Source organism: Asterias amurensis, chromosome 16 (assembly GCF_032118995.1).
Source record: "Asterias amurensis chromosome 16, ASM3211899v1".
Classification (NCBI taxonomy): domain Eukaryota; kingdom Metazoa; phylum Echinodermata; class Asteroidea; order Forcipulatida; family Asteriidae; genus Asterias; species Asterias amurensis.
This window is the reverse complement of record NC_092663.1, coordinates 14491885-14508476: the sequence shown is the minus strand read 5'-3', so window position 1 is coordinate 14508476 and position 16592 is coordinate 14491885. Positions and strand designations below refer to the sequence as shown.

Sequence of the window (16592 nt, the reverse complement as noted above, 5' to 3'; positions counted from 1 at the left end):
ACAATGAAGTACATGTAAGGTAGTTTTTGAGAAAGAGGTAATTTCTCACTCAAATGTGGCAAGACTTCAGGCCTGATGCTTTTTATTAGGCATCTGAAAGCATGCATGTGCAACAAGGTTTTTTCCCATTCAATATTTTCTTTCAACTTTAATGACCAATTGAGTAAAAGTTTTCACAGGTTTGTAATTTTATGCATATATATGTTGGGACACATCAAGTGAGAATACTGGTCTTTGACAACTACCAAAGGTGTCCAATGCCTTGAAAGGATCAGGGAACTTTTTCAAAATGTCCACAGATTTACATCAAACTTACAGGGTTTGAAGATAATGATAGTGGAAAGCTTTCCTTCAAATATTACTAACTGAAGTTGTGTAGTTTTTGAGAAAAGAGTAAAACAAGTCACAAAATAATTTTTGTCTCAAAAGACCCAAATTATTTTTGCTTGTAAAATCCCCTTATGGTATAAAGCATTGTGAGAAACAGCTCCCTCTGAAGTGACGTAGTTTTTGAGAAAGAAGTAATTCTCCACGAATTCGATTTCGAGACGTCAAGTTTAGAATTTGAGGTCTCGAAATCAAGCATCAGAAAGCACACAACTTCGTGTGACAAGGTAGTTTTTTCTGTCATCATTATCTTGCAACTTCGACGACCGATTGAGCTAAAATTTTCACAGGTTTGTTGTTTTTTGCATATGTTGAGATACACAAACTGTGAAGACTAGTCTTTGACGATTACCAATAGTGTCCACTGTCTTTAAGGGCTAAACCAAAAATAAAGCAAAGACTCACCACTGTACTTAAAGGAGATCCGTACATGACGACGGAACAACATGAGCAGATGAGACCGAGCTGAAACAACGCCGTGTCCAACTCATCGACATAGAACTTGATGTAGGCAAGCACAGGGAAGACTAGTAAACTACTGTACAGCATCTTCCTATGGAGGCTGTCCTAAAAGGGGAGAGGAGGGGAAAAACAAAAACCAAGAATTTAAAACAAAAATCACTGAATGAATTTGTCATGAGTTTTTAGTATGTACTATGTAGTTTGTGATGGACACTAAATAATTGCAAAATAGTTTTTTTTTTTAAACTCAAAAACAACTCTTCTGGCGTTGACCACGGGTGTGTTCGTTTAAAGGAACATGTTGCCTTGGATCGGACGAGTTGGTCTTTGAAAAACATTTGTAACTGTTTGTTATAAAATGCATATGGGTAGGGAGATGTTTTAAAAGTAGAATACAATGATCTACACACACACGCCTCGAAATTGCGTGGTTTTCCTTTTACCTCGTCGACTAACACGGTCGGCCATTTATGAAAGTCAAATTTTTGACTCCCATAAATGGCCGACCATGGAAAACCATGCAATTTCGAGGCAAATTTGTGTGGATCATTGTATTCTACTTTTAAAACATCTTCCCAACCATATGCATTTTTTTTAAAACGGTTACAAACGCTTTTTATAGACCAACTTGTTCGATCCAAGGCAACGTGTTCCTTTAAAAAAGAAAAATCCTAACAGTCAGTCAAAGTATACCTCTGTGACCGCCCTTTGGTGGAGGCTTTCCCCAGCCTATATCATGTCTACACGCCAGTCCATGCTTAGAAATCGCAAATGTCGCCCGGCCTCCCATTTAATAGACAAATTACGCTACCAACATTTACATGTGATCACCTGACCTATAGTCGGTATAGAAAAACACCGCTAGACTGCTACGCAGCGAGCTTACTCCACGCGCCGTGGATTTTGCGTTGTGCACGGCGTGGAGACGGGCTATGCCAAGGGGGACCCTAAGTTGTTCGACTCTAGCTGACAGCTACCCCCTCTAATTAAATAATTTGAGGGTGAAAATAAAGGAATTTGCAGCTTCTTCAGGAGATTTTTATTGAAAATATTGGCAGCAAAATCATCAGGATGAGGGCAATATACACATGACATCGTGTGAACATTCTCGTGGATTTTCCTACATGTAGTTGATGGACCTGTGTTTTCCCATTACTGGCATTGTTCAGCCACCGTTAAGGTCTCATGTTACAAACTACGCAATATTCTTCCATGATTTTGAGAATTTAGTCTATACGGGTAACTATATTGAACACAAAATTGCAACATTCATCTTTCTTTTTTTTCACACAAAATTGCAACATTAATCTTATTTTTTATGCATGTTGATATGCAGTCACCATGATTGTTTCCATTTAATACCCACTATAGGTCACGTGACGCACGACGCGCAATCTGTTTATTGTTGCTTGGGTCAACATGCAGGTTCTAGTTTGACGATTTGCTCAATAGACAAGTCACATGTTGAAAAGTGGAACCCAGCTTACCTTTTCGTATGAGTTGAGGTAGAATATAAGAATGTAAATTGATTGTAGTATCACTCCGACTGTGTTGACGACAATCAACGTCCCATCCTGTCGTAGAATCCCATATTTCAACCACAGAATACAACTGCAAAAATAAAAAGGTCAATTATAGTCATTAAAGACACTGGACACTATTGGTAATTGTCAAAGACCAGTCTTCTCACTTGGTGTATCTCAACATACATGTATGCATAAAATAACAAACCTGTGGAAAATTTGAACTCAATTGGTCGTCGAAGATGCGAGATAAACATGAAAGAAAACACACCCTTGTGTGCTTTCAGATGCTTGATTTCGAGATCTCAAATTCTAATTCTGAGGTCTCGAAATCAAATTCGTGGAAATTTACTTCTTTCTCAAAAACTTCATTACTTCAGAGGGAGCCGTTTCTCACAATGTTTTATACTATCAACAGCTCCCCCATTCCTCGGTACCATGTAAGGTTTTATGCTAATAACTATTTTGAGTAATTACCAATAGTGCCACTGCCTTTAAATAATCAGGGCCAAATTTCATGGCTCTGCTTACCGCCAAATTCCGCACTTACGATCACCATTCTTGGCTTACAGGGCAAGCGCCAAATTTCTGCGCTAGCTGTGTAAGCGTAGAATGCATAGTAACAAGGAGTTCCATTGCAGATTTGTTCGCTGTAAAACATTTATAGGTAGAATAATAAAAGCAACGGCAGTGGTTTGGAAAAATTTGCCTGCTCCACGTTTTTTCTTCTTCAAAATAGGTAGACCAGATTGCTCAGTTGGTAGAGCGCAAGTACATGTACGTTCATCCGGAGGTCACAGGTTCAAGCCTCTCTTTTGTAAATTTGACAGCCTTACCTGACATCACTGGCTACGAATGGGAAGACAGAGACGTTGTTGGTGTTACCCTGTCGTCGAATCTTCATACAAATTTGTCTGAAATTCAAATTGGGATACAATGTCAGACTATAAGCACTGATAACATTTTGGTTACTGGCTACCGAGGTAAATGATACAGGATTGGTTGGCTACAAATTGGAACAGATTATTGCTTTTTAAGTATGAAAGCTTACTATTTTATGAAGTTCAAACTTCAAAATAGAAACTAAAACGTTATTAAAAATCAAATTTAGGAAAACTTGATATGAAAGCCTAAGAAATAAAAAGAAAAAAATTAAAAAAATCAAATGTTCAGTTGATTTCATTTTTCATCCATCTGTTTGTCCATTCAATATCAATGTGCTTCTGAATGATAAAATAATGCACTTTATGAACGCCTTCAGTATGATATCACCAGGCCTGATACTTCCAGGAGGCAACAAAGGTGATTGCCTCCGTTGCCCCTGGTCATTGCCTTGGTGCCCTTGAAATGCTACAGTAGAAATGTACAATCCCCTCATAGGGTTCCCTTTACCTAGGAGAAAATGCCTTGGTGCCCTTGCCCTTTCATAAATGAAGCATACAGGCCTGTATCATGTTGTGAATGCATCCAAACAGTGCACAGTCAACACTCTACTGTCCGACCGATTAATATCATCCACTGTGGCTTGGAACATTGCATTATGTCAGCCTGCAGTATAATATAGTGGAGTGAATACAGCTCCAAAAAGCACAGTCAACCCTCCTACTGTCTCGACCATTCAATATCAACCAGTGTAGTGTTGAATGATAAATGTATTTCAATATGATGCAGTACCGGCTAGTACACAACCAGTGCAATTTAATTGTTTCAAACCCACTGGAAAATGGAAACAATAGTAGGAGGGTTGAGCTAATCAAATACTTACATTCCTGTCAAGAACAGAGCTAGAGTTGAAATGGTCGCCACCATAGACACCACATCCCTGGATTCCAGTGGCATAGTGAACAATATTGACTGCTACAGCTGGGTATAATATGGACTGCTATACTAAAAGACCTCCTGATAGACTTGCAGCACTAACAACCACTGCTAACAACCCTAGAGCCTCATGACTGCCAGTTGACGTCAGACTGCTCACTTGACAAGCAATAGTGGTTAGGGCACTTCGCTCCTTCTTTGGAGTCTCAATCACAGTCAAGTTTTAATAAACAACCTGTGAGAAAGAGAAAGAGAAATTGATGTTAGGCCAAAAAAAAAACGAACACCAGTTGATCGTCCCCGCCCGCGTCCTTTTTTGTCATTTTTCTTCAAAAATATTTTCTCAATGGTGTTTTGAGTGTTCATTAGACATTGAGGATTAAGTTCGTGCCCTTAGAATTTGTCATTTTGTGTCATGATTTTTGAAAGTGGTACATATATGGGGTAAATCTGGTGACTAGCTGTCGAAATTATATACGTGTTGGACCAGATGGTCATTAATTGACGATCAAAAGAATCTCGTAACCCTCCGGCCTGGCAGCCGTCGGGAGGAGGGTTACGTTATCGCAATTACCATCCAGCTACTCCCGTAGAACTATTTTGGTTTGTCCGGCTATCGTCTCCCGTAATAAATAAGGAGACAATAGCCGGACGAAACCGAAATAGTTCTAGCACTCAGGAGCACCATCCAGCTAGCTGTTTCTTATTGATATTATTGTCACCATCCTCCATGCGTGCAGTGCAGCGCATGCTTCTGACCATGTTCTTCTGACACACTGTACTGACAGCACCATGGTCTGTACTGCAGTACAAGCCATACCCATATGGTTAGGTAGGTAGTGACTGCTCTGGCTCTGCTGAGTCTGCTGCAGCTGTGGTGAGCTGTGCACTGCCCGACTTGATGACCGATCACTTCACTGCACTTGCAGGCAGCAGTTTAGTTCTGGAAATTCGAGGTGGAAAATGTATATCAAAGCCACAATATCACTGGAAATTTAATGGAAACATACTCACCTCTTTGATAAAGAATTTACCTTGCTGATTTTTTTAACACGTAAGCAATATTGTTGTGCGACATGTCATCTCAAACAAAAAACTAATGTGCAACATGCGCCCTCAATAATCAAACTTAAGCCAATTTTTGTTATTAGGTTGAAGAGCGCCCTCTCGTGTGACTACGCGTAATGTTATTCGGAGCAAAAACATACAATACAAGCAACACCGACCTTTCTCTAAGACATACACACATTATTAACGGATAATGTAGATAAACAAATAAATAACGGGTATAAAAAATGAATAAATAGGTTACAATTCATCTGTAAGAGGGCAAGGCCATTTTTCATTTTGCAAAGGGCACTTCCATAATCTCAAAGTGGGACCCTTTTTGAAGGGGTGTCGCATGCAATTATGTCCTCTATGCAATACTATCCGGAGGACATTATTGCATATGCAATAATGTCTGCCCGGACGCTGCTCATAATGCAATTGTGTCCGCCCGGACACATTTGCATATGCAGTTGTGTCCGCCCTCGTGCAAAACCGTCCTTGTAGTAAATTAAACGCCCCTGGTCGACGGAACACGTTTTTGTGTGCATGTCATGAATAGCATGGGAAATGTTCGGCCGTTGGGTATTCGCTGCAATCATGATACGTGAATAGTCATGCTGCATTGTACATAGGTTCAGTGCATGCACGCTCGCTTACGCGCGCACATACAGTCATGTACATGTCCACCGGACGGTTTCTGCATAGTATAGCCCCACACGCGATTTTTTTCCCCCTGAACCTTCCTTTCGGGCAGTTTACGTGGAGTTTAGTCAATCAGAGCGCAAGGCTGTGTTGATGACGTCACTGAACCACTCGGTAAAGATGATTGGCTAAACTACACGTAGGCCTACATTTCCCGAAAGGCTCAGGAAAAAAGATTCGCGCCCCGGACACGATTGCATGCAAAATATACGGAGCGGACAGTATTGCATGGCGGACACAATTGCATCTGACAGGGGCACTAAGAAGGCCAAGACCAGTGACAACGGTAGATGGCCTTCGTATTATTCCAGACCTGATGAAACATAATGCTGCCATTTTTTTCTTCTCCCATTCCTATCCGGATTGCAAACAGTGGTTGCAAATATTCTTCTGCATACGGCTCATCTGACTAATACATTTTAATAAACTAATGTTTTTATGGCAGTACTTTTTCCATAACTTTTCAAATTTCGCGGTTTGTGGTTTTAATTATTGGCTGGTCCATTTTTTTAGTTTATATTTTTATAATTTGTTTGCGCTCTTCGGTTATTTCTGCCTCTTGTTTGCAGCTATTTTTAATGTGTAAAGCGCCTCGTGGTCCAGTCATGGATGTAAGTCGCTTTATAAGCGTTGTTGATTATTATTATTATTATTAAACTGCCTTCCTCCATCCTCGCATTTTCATCATCGTAAAAAATAATCTCGAAAAGGAAACAGTTAAATATCTGTACTATAAGCTCCTTGATATTATTTGAAAAGAAAGTAAGATCTACACTTGACATACTACACTCACTCACGGCAAACGACTTGGAAGCATTATTAACGGGGATAAAGAGACGGCCTTGGCCTCGCATCAGGACGCTTGTACGACTGATACAAAAAACAAATCTACAAATCAACTCTTTTTTACGAGAGGCGGATTGTGTCAGGTAGTAGCAGATCAGAGGTTTGTGATGCAGTAATAACCCTCTGAGTAGTGTAAGGTATAGGAGGGGTTGGTTGTTTTAAGTGTCATTCACACGACAGCATTTTAACTGGGGTCCCATGCTAAATTTGAGCATGGTTGTAAAATCATAGAGTAAACTGTCCTTACTCTATGGTAAAATGTTGCAATGTTTGACAAAATTTTGCAAAAGAGCTTGGACAGTAGAAACAAATGTTGTCCTTTCATAAATTTCGCATCTATGCTACACTTTTAGCAAGGGACCCTTGCTAATAGCTCTCATGTGAGAGGGCCTAATTACTCGACGTTTCGACATGTGCGTGTTCAGATTGTCTTGACGGAGAAGACTAAAAGGATAAGCATCCTCGGCTCAAGCTTGATTAATGTTTCATTAAAAACGATTTTCTTATTATTTCAATTAAGCTTTTCAAAACACAGGTATACAAAGAATAAACGAAGAAAGAAAGAGTTGACTTCGCAGATAAACAATAGTCTTCGCTCAAGCTGTTTTCTCTTTTTCTGAATACGGTGCGAGACGAGGCCTGGCAACGAGAGCCGAGCTCCAACCGGGCCGAAACCAAATTGTCTCCAGGCAACATGTAATGAGGCTATGCACGTTTACTAAAGTCGATAATTAACCTAGTATCCTCTGAATAAACTCAGACGGTAAACAAAAACAGATCATTAATAGCGGTCTTATTAGCTTACCGAATCAATCTTTTAAAGGCACTGGACAATATTTGTAAATTACTCAAAATAATTGTTAGCGTAATTCTTACTTGGTAAACGAGCATTGATGGAGAGCTGTTGATAGAATACAGCATTGTGAGTAATGACTGTCTCTGAATTAACGTAGCTTTTGAGAAAGAGGTAATTTCAATCAATATTAAAGGACTTCAGGCCTGAAGCCTTGTATTATTCATAATGAAAGCACACACATTTGGGCAACAAAGTTTTCGTTCAGGTCTCTTGCTGCTTGCAACTTCGATGACCAAATTGAGTCAAAAATTTTTACAGAATTATTACTTTATGCATGTGTTGGGATACACTAAGTGAGAATACTGGTCTTTGACTTTAGCAAAGATGTCCAGTGCCTTTGATACACAGAATGCAATCTCTCTATAGAGCAATTCAAGCTGCCATAAGTGCCGAGAACAAATAATTATTACTTTATTAAAGAGGCGAGTAGAACACTATTCTTGGAACAAGATACAATACTTCAGCATCATGATGGACAAGACAAACGGCTGCGAGTTATTAACTCGCCCAAAGTCCATATCAATACAAAATTACAAAGGGATTTTTCCCGCATCTGAAATTGTGTCAATAAGTCTAGAGGCAACTACAGCATTTTGCAAACTAAGCAAACCACTCTTGATAAAACATATAATAGTCTAGGACTATTAAACAACAACGACACCAGCGACGAAATCATCACAAGATCAACAGCAAGAACAACAACAGCGACAAGAGCAAGAACAAGAAAAAGCAACAAGAACAAAACAGCATGAACGACAACAATAAGAACACCAACAGCAACAACAACGGCAAGAAGAAAAACAACAACCACAACCACAACAACAACAACAACAACAACAACAACAACAACAACAACAACAACAACAACAACAACAACAACAACAACAACAACAACAACAACAACAACAACAACAACAACAACAACAACAACAACAACAACAACAACAACAACAACAACAGCATGAACGACAACAATAAGAACACCAACAGCAACAACAACGGCAAGAAGAAAAACAACAACCACAACCACAACAACAACAACAACAACAACAACAACAACAACAACAACAACAACAACAACAACAACAACAACAACAACAACAACAACAACAACAACAACAACAACAACAACAACAACAACAACAACAACAACAACAACAACAACAACAACAACAACAACAACAACAACAACAACAACAACAACAACAACAACAACAACAACAACAACAACAACAACAACAACAACAACAACAACAACAACAACAACAACAACAACAACAACAACAACAACAACAACAACAACAACAACAACAACAACAACAACAACAACAACAACAACAACAACAACAACAACAACAACAACAACAACAACAACAACAACAACAACAACAACAACAACAACAACAACAACAACAACAACAACAACAACAACAACAACAACAACAACAACAACAACAACAACAACAACAACAACAGCAACAATACACATGTACAACCACACACAAACCGTTACGTCCTCCGCCCCCCCCCACTCATTTAGTCACCCTCCACTTCTTTTTTCTTCCACCTTTAAACTTTTAAATTGTCACTATAAGGAGGACAGAGACCTCTTCATTTTTGTGCTAACAAGTCAATAGCTTATTATTGCCCTTTTTCGAATCCACGGCCTCTCGGCTTTGGATTCGGCTTCAGGCACCGTCATCTCGTCTGAAGCCCTGAGCACGTACGCAAAGCACGTGCAAACTCACACTCAGTCAATAAAAACCGGGGCCAAGTTAGACTGGAACGAATCTGGAGCCGAAGCCGTGGTTTCGAAAAGGGGCCAATATTGGCCACATTAACTCCAGCCGTTTCAAGCCCTACCTTTAAATTATAATCAACAAATACTCTAAATTCCATGATTTATTACAAAGTTTAACAAGCGTCCTCCAATGAGTTCAGCACGATGGTGCATTATAGGCCCTGCTCTTATTGTAAATATTTTGTTCCAGTCCGAAAGCTAAGAGTGAATAAATAGACCTAGGAAATCTAGAATATTTGCTGCAATCTGCAAGAGCTTTGGTGTTTGCACTGCACTTATTATTTCAAGGAGTACAAAGAGTGGCACTGGCTACTGAGTTCAGAAAATATAACGAGCCTTTAGTTTGTGTAGGCGTTTCATTTTATTTTAGCGGCATGCCTTTTGTTATAACCCGTTATGGATCATACAAAACCACTCAAAAGAAAATAATATATTTAGGATGTACTTGGTTAAAAATTAAACCACAAGTTGTTAATCTTCTACAAAGCCAGATCGTTAATGAAATGACCCCCTCTATATACTGATCGCAATGGGTTTTTTCTGCAATACGAATTTGCCATGTCGTAGTGCTTTTCAATTGGGATTTTTGTTCTTCTTCTAAATCGATTCAAAACAGAGGATGACTTGTAGGTACACATGCTGCCACCGTTTTGGTCATGTTCCCTGACGGCAACTAAAGATACGACTATACTGATTCACATTATGGCAAAAGTGGGGATCAGACTATTTTGAACATAAAAATATGACTCGGTTTGGTCCGACGGAATTGAGAGCATGGAATGAATTTCTACAAATCAATACATTCCTCTCAAAATAAAACAGGTCAAATAAATTTGCAGGGAAACAAAATTACATCAGAGTTGCATAGAAAGTCCAGGCGGTTCTTGATTTGTCTGCCTCTGATTAATGAAAAAAAAAGCTTACAAAGCTGCTGAATTACAGATGGAAAAATATTCCTCAACCTTCCAGATATTTTCTTTTCAACTTGCGGGAAGGGGGGCGGGGGGCGGAGGCAGTTCCATGACATTTCTGAGAGCAATCCGAAGGGTTTTGGCGTCTCAGTTGCTGACGACAGAAGTCATCGCCATTTTTCTCATTTTATTCACCCCGTCAGAAATGTGTGATGAATTTCTTTAACGGGGGGAAAAGATAAAAAAGGAAAAAATAGGACCCCCTATGGGCTGCGGTTGTGAATAACTTGACTTTTCCTCCGCATCTCCTCAACGTTTTACCGTTTTCTACCCACCACAAAGCAATCTGTCAAACCTCTTTCATGCTCTGTAGAGGAGCACGTGCACGAACCCCTCAGAATGAGCAACATACCCCTGGGCGGCCAAGAACGCGTGTAATCTCAAAAGCTTCATTTTGAGCGAGAGGTAGAACTTGACTTGACTCAAGTCCTTTTACTTTCAGTCCATCGCCTAAACGTCAGAAAACTTTTGCACAGCCGATGTCCCAGGGACTTCTGCCCACCGGAGAGTTCGGTGCCCAGACGTGGGCTAACCTGACGCTGAATCCGAAGTTAGAACCCCGGTTTAGTGTTTAATTATTTTAAACCAACGCAACTCAATAAATGTATTTAATATTCATGCACGTAGGCCTATATAGAAATAGGCCTAGGAATGAGGTCGGAATCAACAAACAATGAACAGCGCTAAATTTAAGGTTATGCCTATAACCAGGGCCCAATTTCATAGAGCTGCTTAAGCACAAAATTTTGCTTAAGCAACAAATTAATTGCTTAGCAAAATCAGATTACCGGCCAAGACTCCAGTGGTTATGCTAAGTAAACAACAGCTAAATACTAGTCATAAGCAATGTATATGGCATGAAATTTTGGCCAGTAACATGTGTAAAATAAGCGAGCTATTTTCGTGCTTAAGCAAATTTTTTGCTTAAGCAGCTCTATGAAATTGGCCCCTGTTTAATGACCGAAATTATGGTACTTCAATTTTGGTTTGATTTAACAAGCCATTGTTTGGCTTAATAATTCCAAGCTCTTCAGCTGTCACACACACGCATTCTATATAACCCTACGGACACATCTTTTGTTCTTGCCTTTGTCCCTGTAGTTAAAGGCAGTGGACACTATTGGTAATTGTCAAAGACTAGCCTTCACATTTGGTGTATCTCAACATATGCATAAAATAACAAACCTGTGAAAATTTGAGCTCAATCGGTCATCGAAGTTGCGAGATAATAATGAAAGAAAAACAACCCTTGCAACACGAAGTTGTGTGCGTTTAGATGGTTGATTTCGAGACCTCAAGTTCTAAACTTGAGGTCTCGAAATCAAATTCGTAGAAAATTACTTCTTTCTCGAAAACTATGGCACTTCAAAGGGAGCCGTTTATCACAACGTTGTATACCATCAACCTCCCCCCATTACTCGTCATCAAGCAAGGTTATATGCCAATAATTATTTTGAGTAATTACCAATAGTGTCCACTGCCTTTAACAGCCTCCCCTAATATAGACTTTGTACACATAATTCTTGTGGAGCATCCAGTCTTTAGAAGTCCCCTATGGGGAGACCTTTTGTTTTTCATTTTCTGTTTTGTCCTCGGTCTCCATAAAGGTAGTGAATGTCAAACCACACGCACACGTAGCTCTGTGATGCAGTCACTGTGTGGACATTCAGTCACTGTGTGGACATTCCTTTTTTTATTATTATAAACTTACGGAAAATCGTATTCTTCAACATTGGCGAAAACGCTGTGTGGACGCGTGTTAAAGTCCGTAAAGTAGGGATGTTTAGTTGCACGTTACCTGATCAAAAACGTGAACGTGAACGCCAGATAATTTTGTTGCAAAAATCTCACGATTTAAGCATACGTGAAGTTTACATTCCTCACGCCAGGCACGTACGTGCAGACGTCATATTATACGCAAAGCCCAAAGTGGTGACGTCATGGCGCGTCATCTTGAATCGACACAATTTTCTGACGTTCACGCTCACGTTTTTGCTCGCGTAACATGCAGCTAAACCTCGCTCTTGTTTCAAAACCCTGCTTCATGTGAACCTCGTTTGTTGTTGTTGTTCTTCTTCTTCTTTTCAAGTGCTGCTTCAATGGGTGTGTTCGTTAAGCTTCCCTGGGTCGACCCCGCAGTGCTCACTGGGGTGAGCCCCTGACAAGAGCTAATCGAACGATCACACTCGCCCTCTCGTGGTGACGGCGTGCACCTCAGGTCACCCCCAAGTGACCCACTCCACAAGCAGGGCACTGGGGGCTGACCCGGGTGAGCCCCGTCAGAGCTATTCGAACGTACTGGGGCAGACCGTGGTCGACCCAGGGAAGCTAAACGAACGCACCAAATAATTGAAGATAACCGCACTGCGGCTGGGCGCACGCGTGAAACCATGAGACCGTAAGTCAAAGCAGGTGCACAATATACATGGTGCAAGTAAAAACTGGCCAGCAAGATTACTGACTATAGGTGAGCCCCTCAATGCGTTCTCAGGTCCACACTTTGCAAGTGGTGTTAACACTCTCGCGTCAGCGTATAATTATTATTTGTCACAGAATCAAACGCTCGCCCGATTTGACCGTCAGTGCTCGCCTGATCGCCTAAATGCTTTTCAAGTAGCTTTAAATGCCATCAATCGATTTGTATCCCTTCAACAAATTGATAATCTGGTGCACTTCATTTGTTTCTTTTGTCTTAAGGGTCTTATAAGAGGGAATTTAGTTTGTCTCAATGATTTTCTTCCCTGCATTTTTAACTCTGTGGCGGTTCGGACTTTTTCCGTACCGGCATCCTGCATGTTAACTTTTGAGTCCCTTGCGTTGGTCTTCGTAGGTGTTTTCCCTCCTGTGTCTAAAAAAGAAAGAAATCGCAAACAATTTCCTCGCATAGGTATATTCAGGCCTTTGGGTCACAGTGCTACATATTTGGTTTCATATTCACAACCTTATGGAAACCGAGAACAAAACAGAAAAGGGAAAACAAAAGGTATCCATAATGGGAATTCTCAAGACTGAGGTGCCAACAAGGAATTCTGTGTACAAAGTCTAACGGGACAAGGGATAAAACAAAATATATCTCAACAGGGATGCAAAACAAACAAAGAATGTGTGTTTCCTAACTCTTTGTTAACATTTTATAATGACTTGTTTGTAAATTTAAGATGACATTGGACTGAAAAGAAAAACTGTTATTAATTTACAATGCTGATGCAAACTTGTCACGCATACTATAGTGTGAACCTACGATCCTGCGATAAGGGCCGTCCATCAGACGTCGTCAGCTCGTGACTGATTTAAAGCCCTCCTCCACGCGAGCATCAATAATGTCGTTTCGCGCCGTAAAATGTCCTGTAACAGTGCGTTACCATGGAAACGCTACTGTTCAACGCAGAGTTTAAGTGATTGTGCCATCCCCACTAGTCGCAATGATGTGCTTATTGTGTTCATTTCCCCCCTCTTTGACGTTTCATATTGCAGAAACGATTACAGTACTGAGTATTAATAGTACAGGGGGGGGAAACCAAGAAAACAAAAAAATATCATTCTGATAAAAGTAGTACTCTTCGGGTCGATTCTAATCGAGTCATTCGTTTCAAACCGTTTTTTAACAAAAATGTTGTTATTTAAAAAAACAACGCTGAGGTAAAACCTGCTTTTCATCTCAACCATTTGCTAGACACGTATAACTTCAGCTATATTTTGCCTACATAATATACTTTGTGTAAATCTGCTATAAGTTAGATATCTACTAAGGTCATCTAAAATATCTGAAAAAAATATAGCAAAATAAAAATCTGCTTTTCATCTCTACGTACAAAGTCTGTTATATTTTGCCTACACCTGTGTATATTATTATTTTTTAAATATCTGCTATAGGGCTGATATCTGCTATATTCATCTAAAACATATTACATGTTAGTACTATTATAAACTATATATTATTAGTACTATTATAAAAATATAAAGTAGTTTTACATTACATAATACCTCGTAATAAAAACCAAATATCTCACCATATCGCCCACTATATAATCTCTTACTACCAAACTATACTTTATGTATATCATCATAATATTAACATCCGCTATATGCATCCGATTTTTTTAATTTATGAAATCAATTACAGCGTGTAAGTGCTCTTAGAATACCGACGATCGTATAAACTAATAATATCCTATACATGTTCGCCCTGAACATTAATAATATGAATGTTCAGGACGGAATAATATTATATAATAATTATTATATACTATTAATCACATTATACAACCCTTAGATATCTCACCTATAGAATTGTCCAATTTCTTGGTTTCCCTTTAGCACTAATTAAAGTATATCATGTAAATCATCTGAATATAAAATTTAGTTTGCACCAGATATCTCAATTTTGTCAACTATTTACTATTTCGTCTTTGGCATCACGTCTATAAGAGCCCAGATATATCAACTTTATGGTACTATTTCCGTTTCCCCTTTATAACACCAAAGTATATTTTATGTAAATCATCCGAATATTAAAAAGCTTTGCACCCGATATCTCAAGTTCAAATTCAAAACTCAAATGACTATTCCGCGTATAAGTGCTCTCTTTGTCTTCGCGAACAATCGCGGCCAACGCTAAGCTTATAAAAATAACCCATAACTATAAACACCTCAAGGCCTTCCATTTTTATATACACAATTCAAAACTCAGAAGGTTGAAAGGACAAAACGAAGCTGATAACCAACTTACTCCATAGCGACCCTGGAAACAAAGTGGGTATTAATGCAAACGCTCTTAAAGGCAGTGGACACTATTGGTAATTACTCAAAATAATTATTAGTATAAAACCTGACTTGATTACAAGAAATGGGGAGAGGTTGATATCAAAAACATTGTGAGAAACGGCTCCCTCTGAAGTGACGATAGTTTTAGAGAAAGAAGTAATTTTCTACGAATTTGATTTCGAGACCTCAGGTTTAGAATTTGAGTTTGAGTTAGAATTTGAATTTGAATTTTTATGTGGGGTACAGTCCACCGGTGTGTGAGCTGACAGGGAAAACTTTATCATCTCTTATAACCCACGGGCCTGCACCCATTGGCGCCCCACCCCTCAAAACACCCTGGGTCCCCAAACTTAAAGGCAGTGGACACTATTAACAATTACTCAAAATAATTATTAGCATAAAACCTCACTTTGAAACGAGTAATGGGGAGCTGTTGAAAGTATAAGCATTGTGAGAAACGGCTCCCTCTGATAATTTTCGAGAAAGAAGTTATTTTCCACGAATTTGACTTCGAGACCTCAGATTTAGAATTTGAGGTCCCGAAATCAAGCATCTGTATGCACACAACTTCGTGTGACAAGTGTGTTTCCTCCCCCCATTATATTATCTCGCATCTTCGACAACCAATATTGGGCTCAAATGTTCACAGCAGGGTTGTTATTTTATGTATATGTTGAGATACACCAAGTAAGAAGACTGGTCTTTGACAATTACCAACAACAGTGTCCAGTGTCTTTAAACGAAATCCATGACCAGCAATTACAGCGGCCGTGGGTTCTGAATCCCACCTGTGTAATTATGCCCGATAGAATATTTTCCACAGATCAGGGGAAGTACTGAGTAATACAACACTTTGCTAAAACCAAATCTAATAAACCCTTGTTCATATAGGCCAGCCTGGCGAGTGACAAACTGTGAGGGGGGGGGGGGGGGTTGGGGTGGTCTTACGTCAGCATTTACATAAGTTATATTTCATCAGATCTAGGTGAGTGTTCATGTTCGCATTACTTCACTCCCTCAGCTTCTCGAGTGATAGCAAGGATGATCGTACGTTTGGCGCCAAAAATCCCTGGCCTCAAAAAAACACACTTAAAGGATTTTATTGCGTTGAGTCTTAAAGTCCTTCAAAATTTGCTGCAGTCGAGCGTGATTTCTGTCTTGGAATATTGAAGACGTGCCGAGAGGCTCGCAATAAATTATGCAGTCGTGTGTAAGAAATGAACCAAAATTAAACAGGGACAATATTTATACATTTATGGCATTGAGAGTATATCTATCTGATTCACGATACAAAGTTTCTAATGGGATCTTAAATTAGGGTTTGCAAAATATGCCGAAGGTTTACAAATTACAACTTAAACAATCCCAAGATAAAACCAACATAGAATAAACTACACCCAACCAACACCCTC

At 39.5% G+C, this 16592-nt stretch overlaps 1 protein-coding gene across 3 annotated transcripts in view; it reads right to left on the bottom strand.

The window, feature by feature from the left end:
- LOC139948964 (sugar transporter SWEET1-like) overlaps positions 1-16592 on the bottom strand; it is a 78922-nt gene that overhangs the window by 5605 nt on the left and 56725 nt on the right. For 2 of the 3 annotated variants that reach the window (XR_011787502.1, XM_071947349.1), the window contains exons 1-5: positions 5205-5298; positions 4138-4425; positions 3209-3286; positions 2337-2460; positions 793-954 (exon numbers count right to left, since the gene is read on the bottom strand). Coding sequence is in view for 2 of the 3 variants with exons in the window: in XM_071947349.1 (XP_071803450.1) it covers positions 793-954; positions 2337-2460; positions 3209-3286; positions 4138-4211 (438 nt within the window). In the remaining variant the exon portion in view is untranslated. Of the gene's footprint in view, positions 1-792; positions 955-2336; positions 2461-3208; positions 3287-4137; positions 4426-5010; positions 5134-5204; positions 5299-16592 lie in introns of those variants that run through there. The other variant, XM_071947347.1, reaches the window with a different exon arrangement.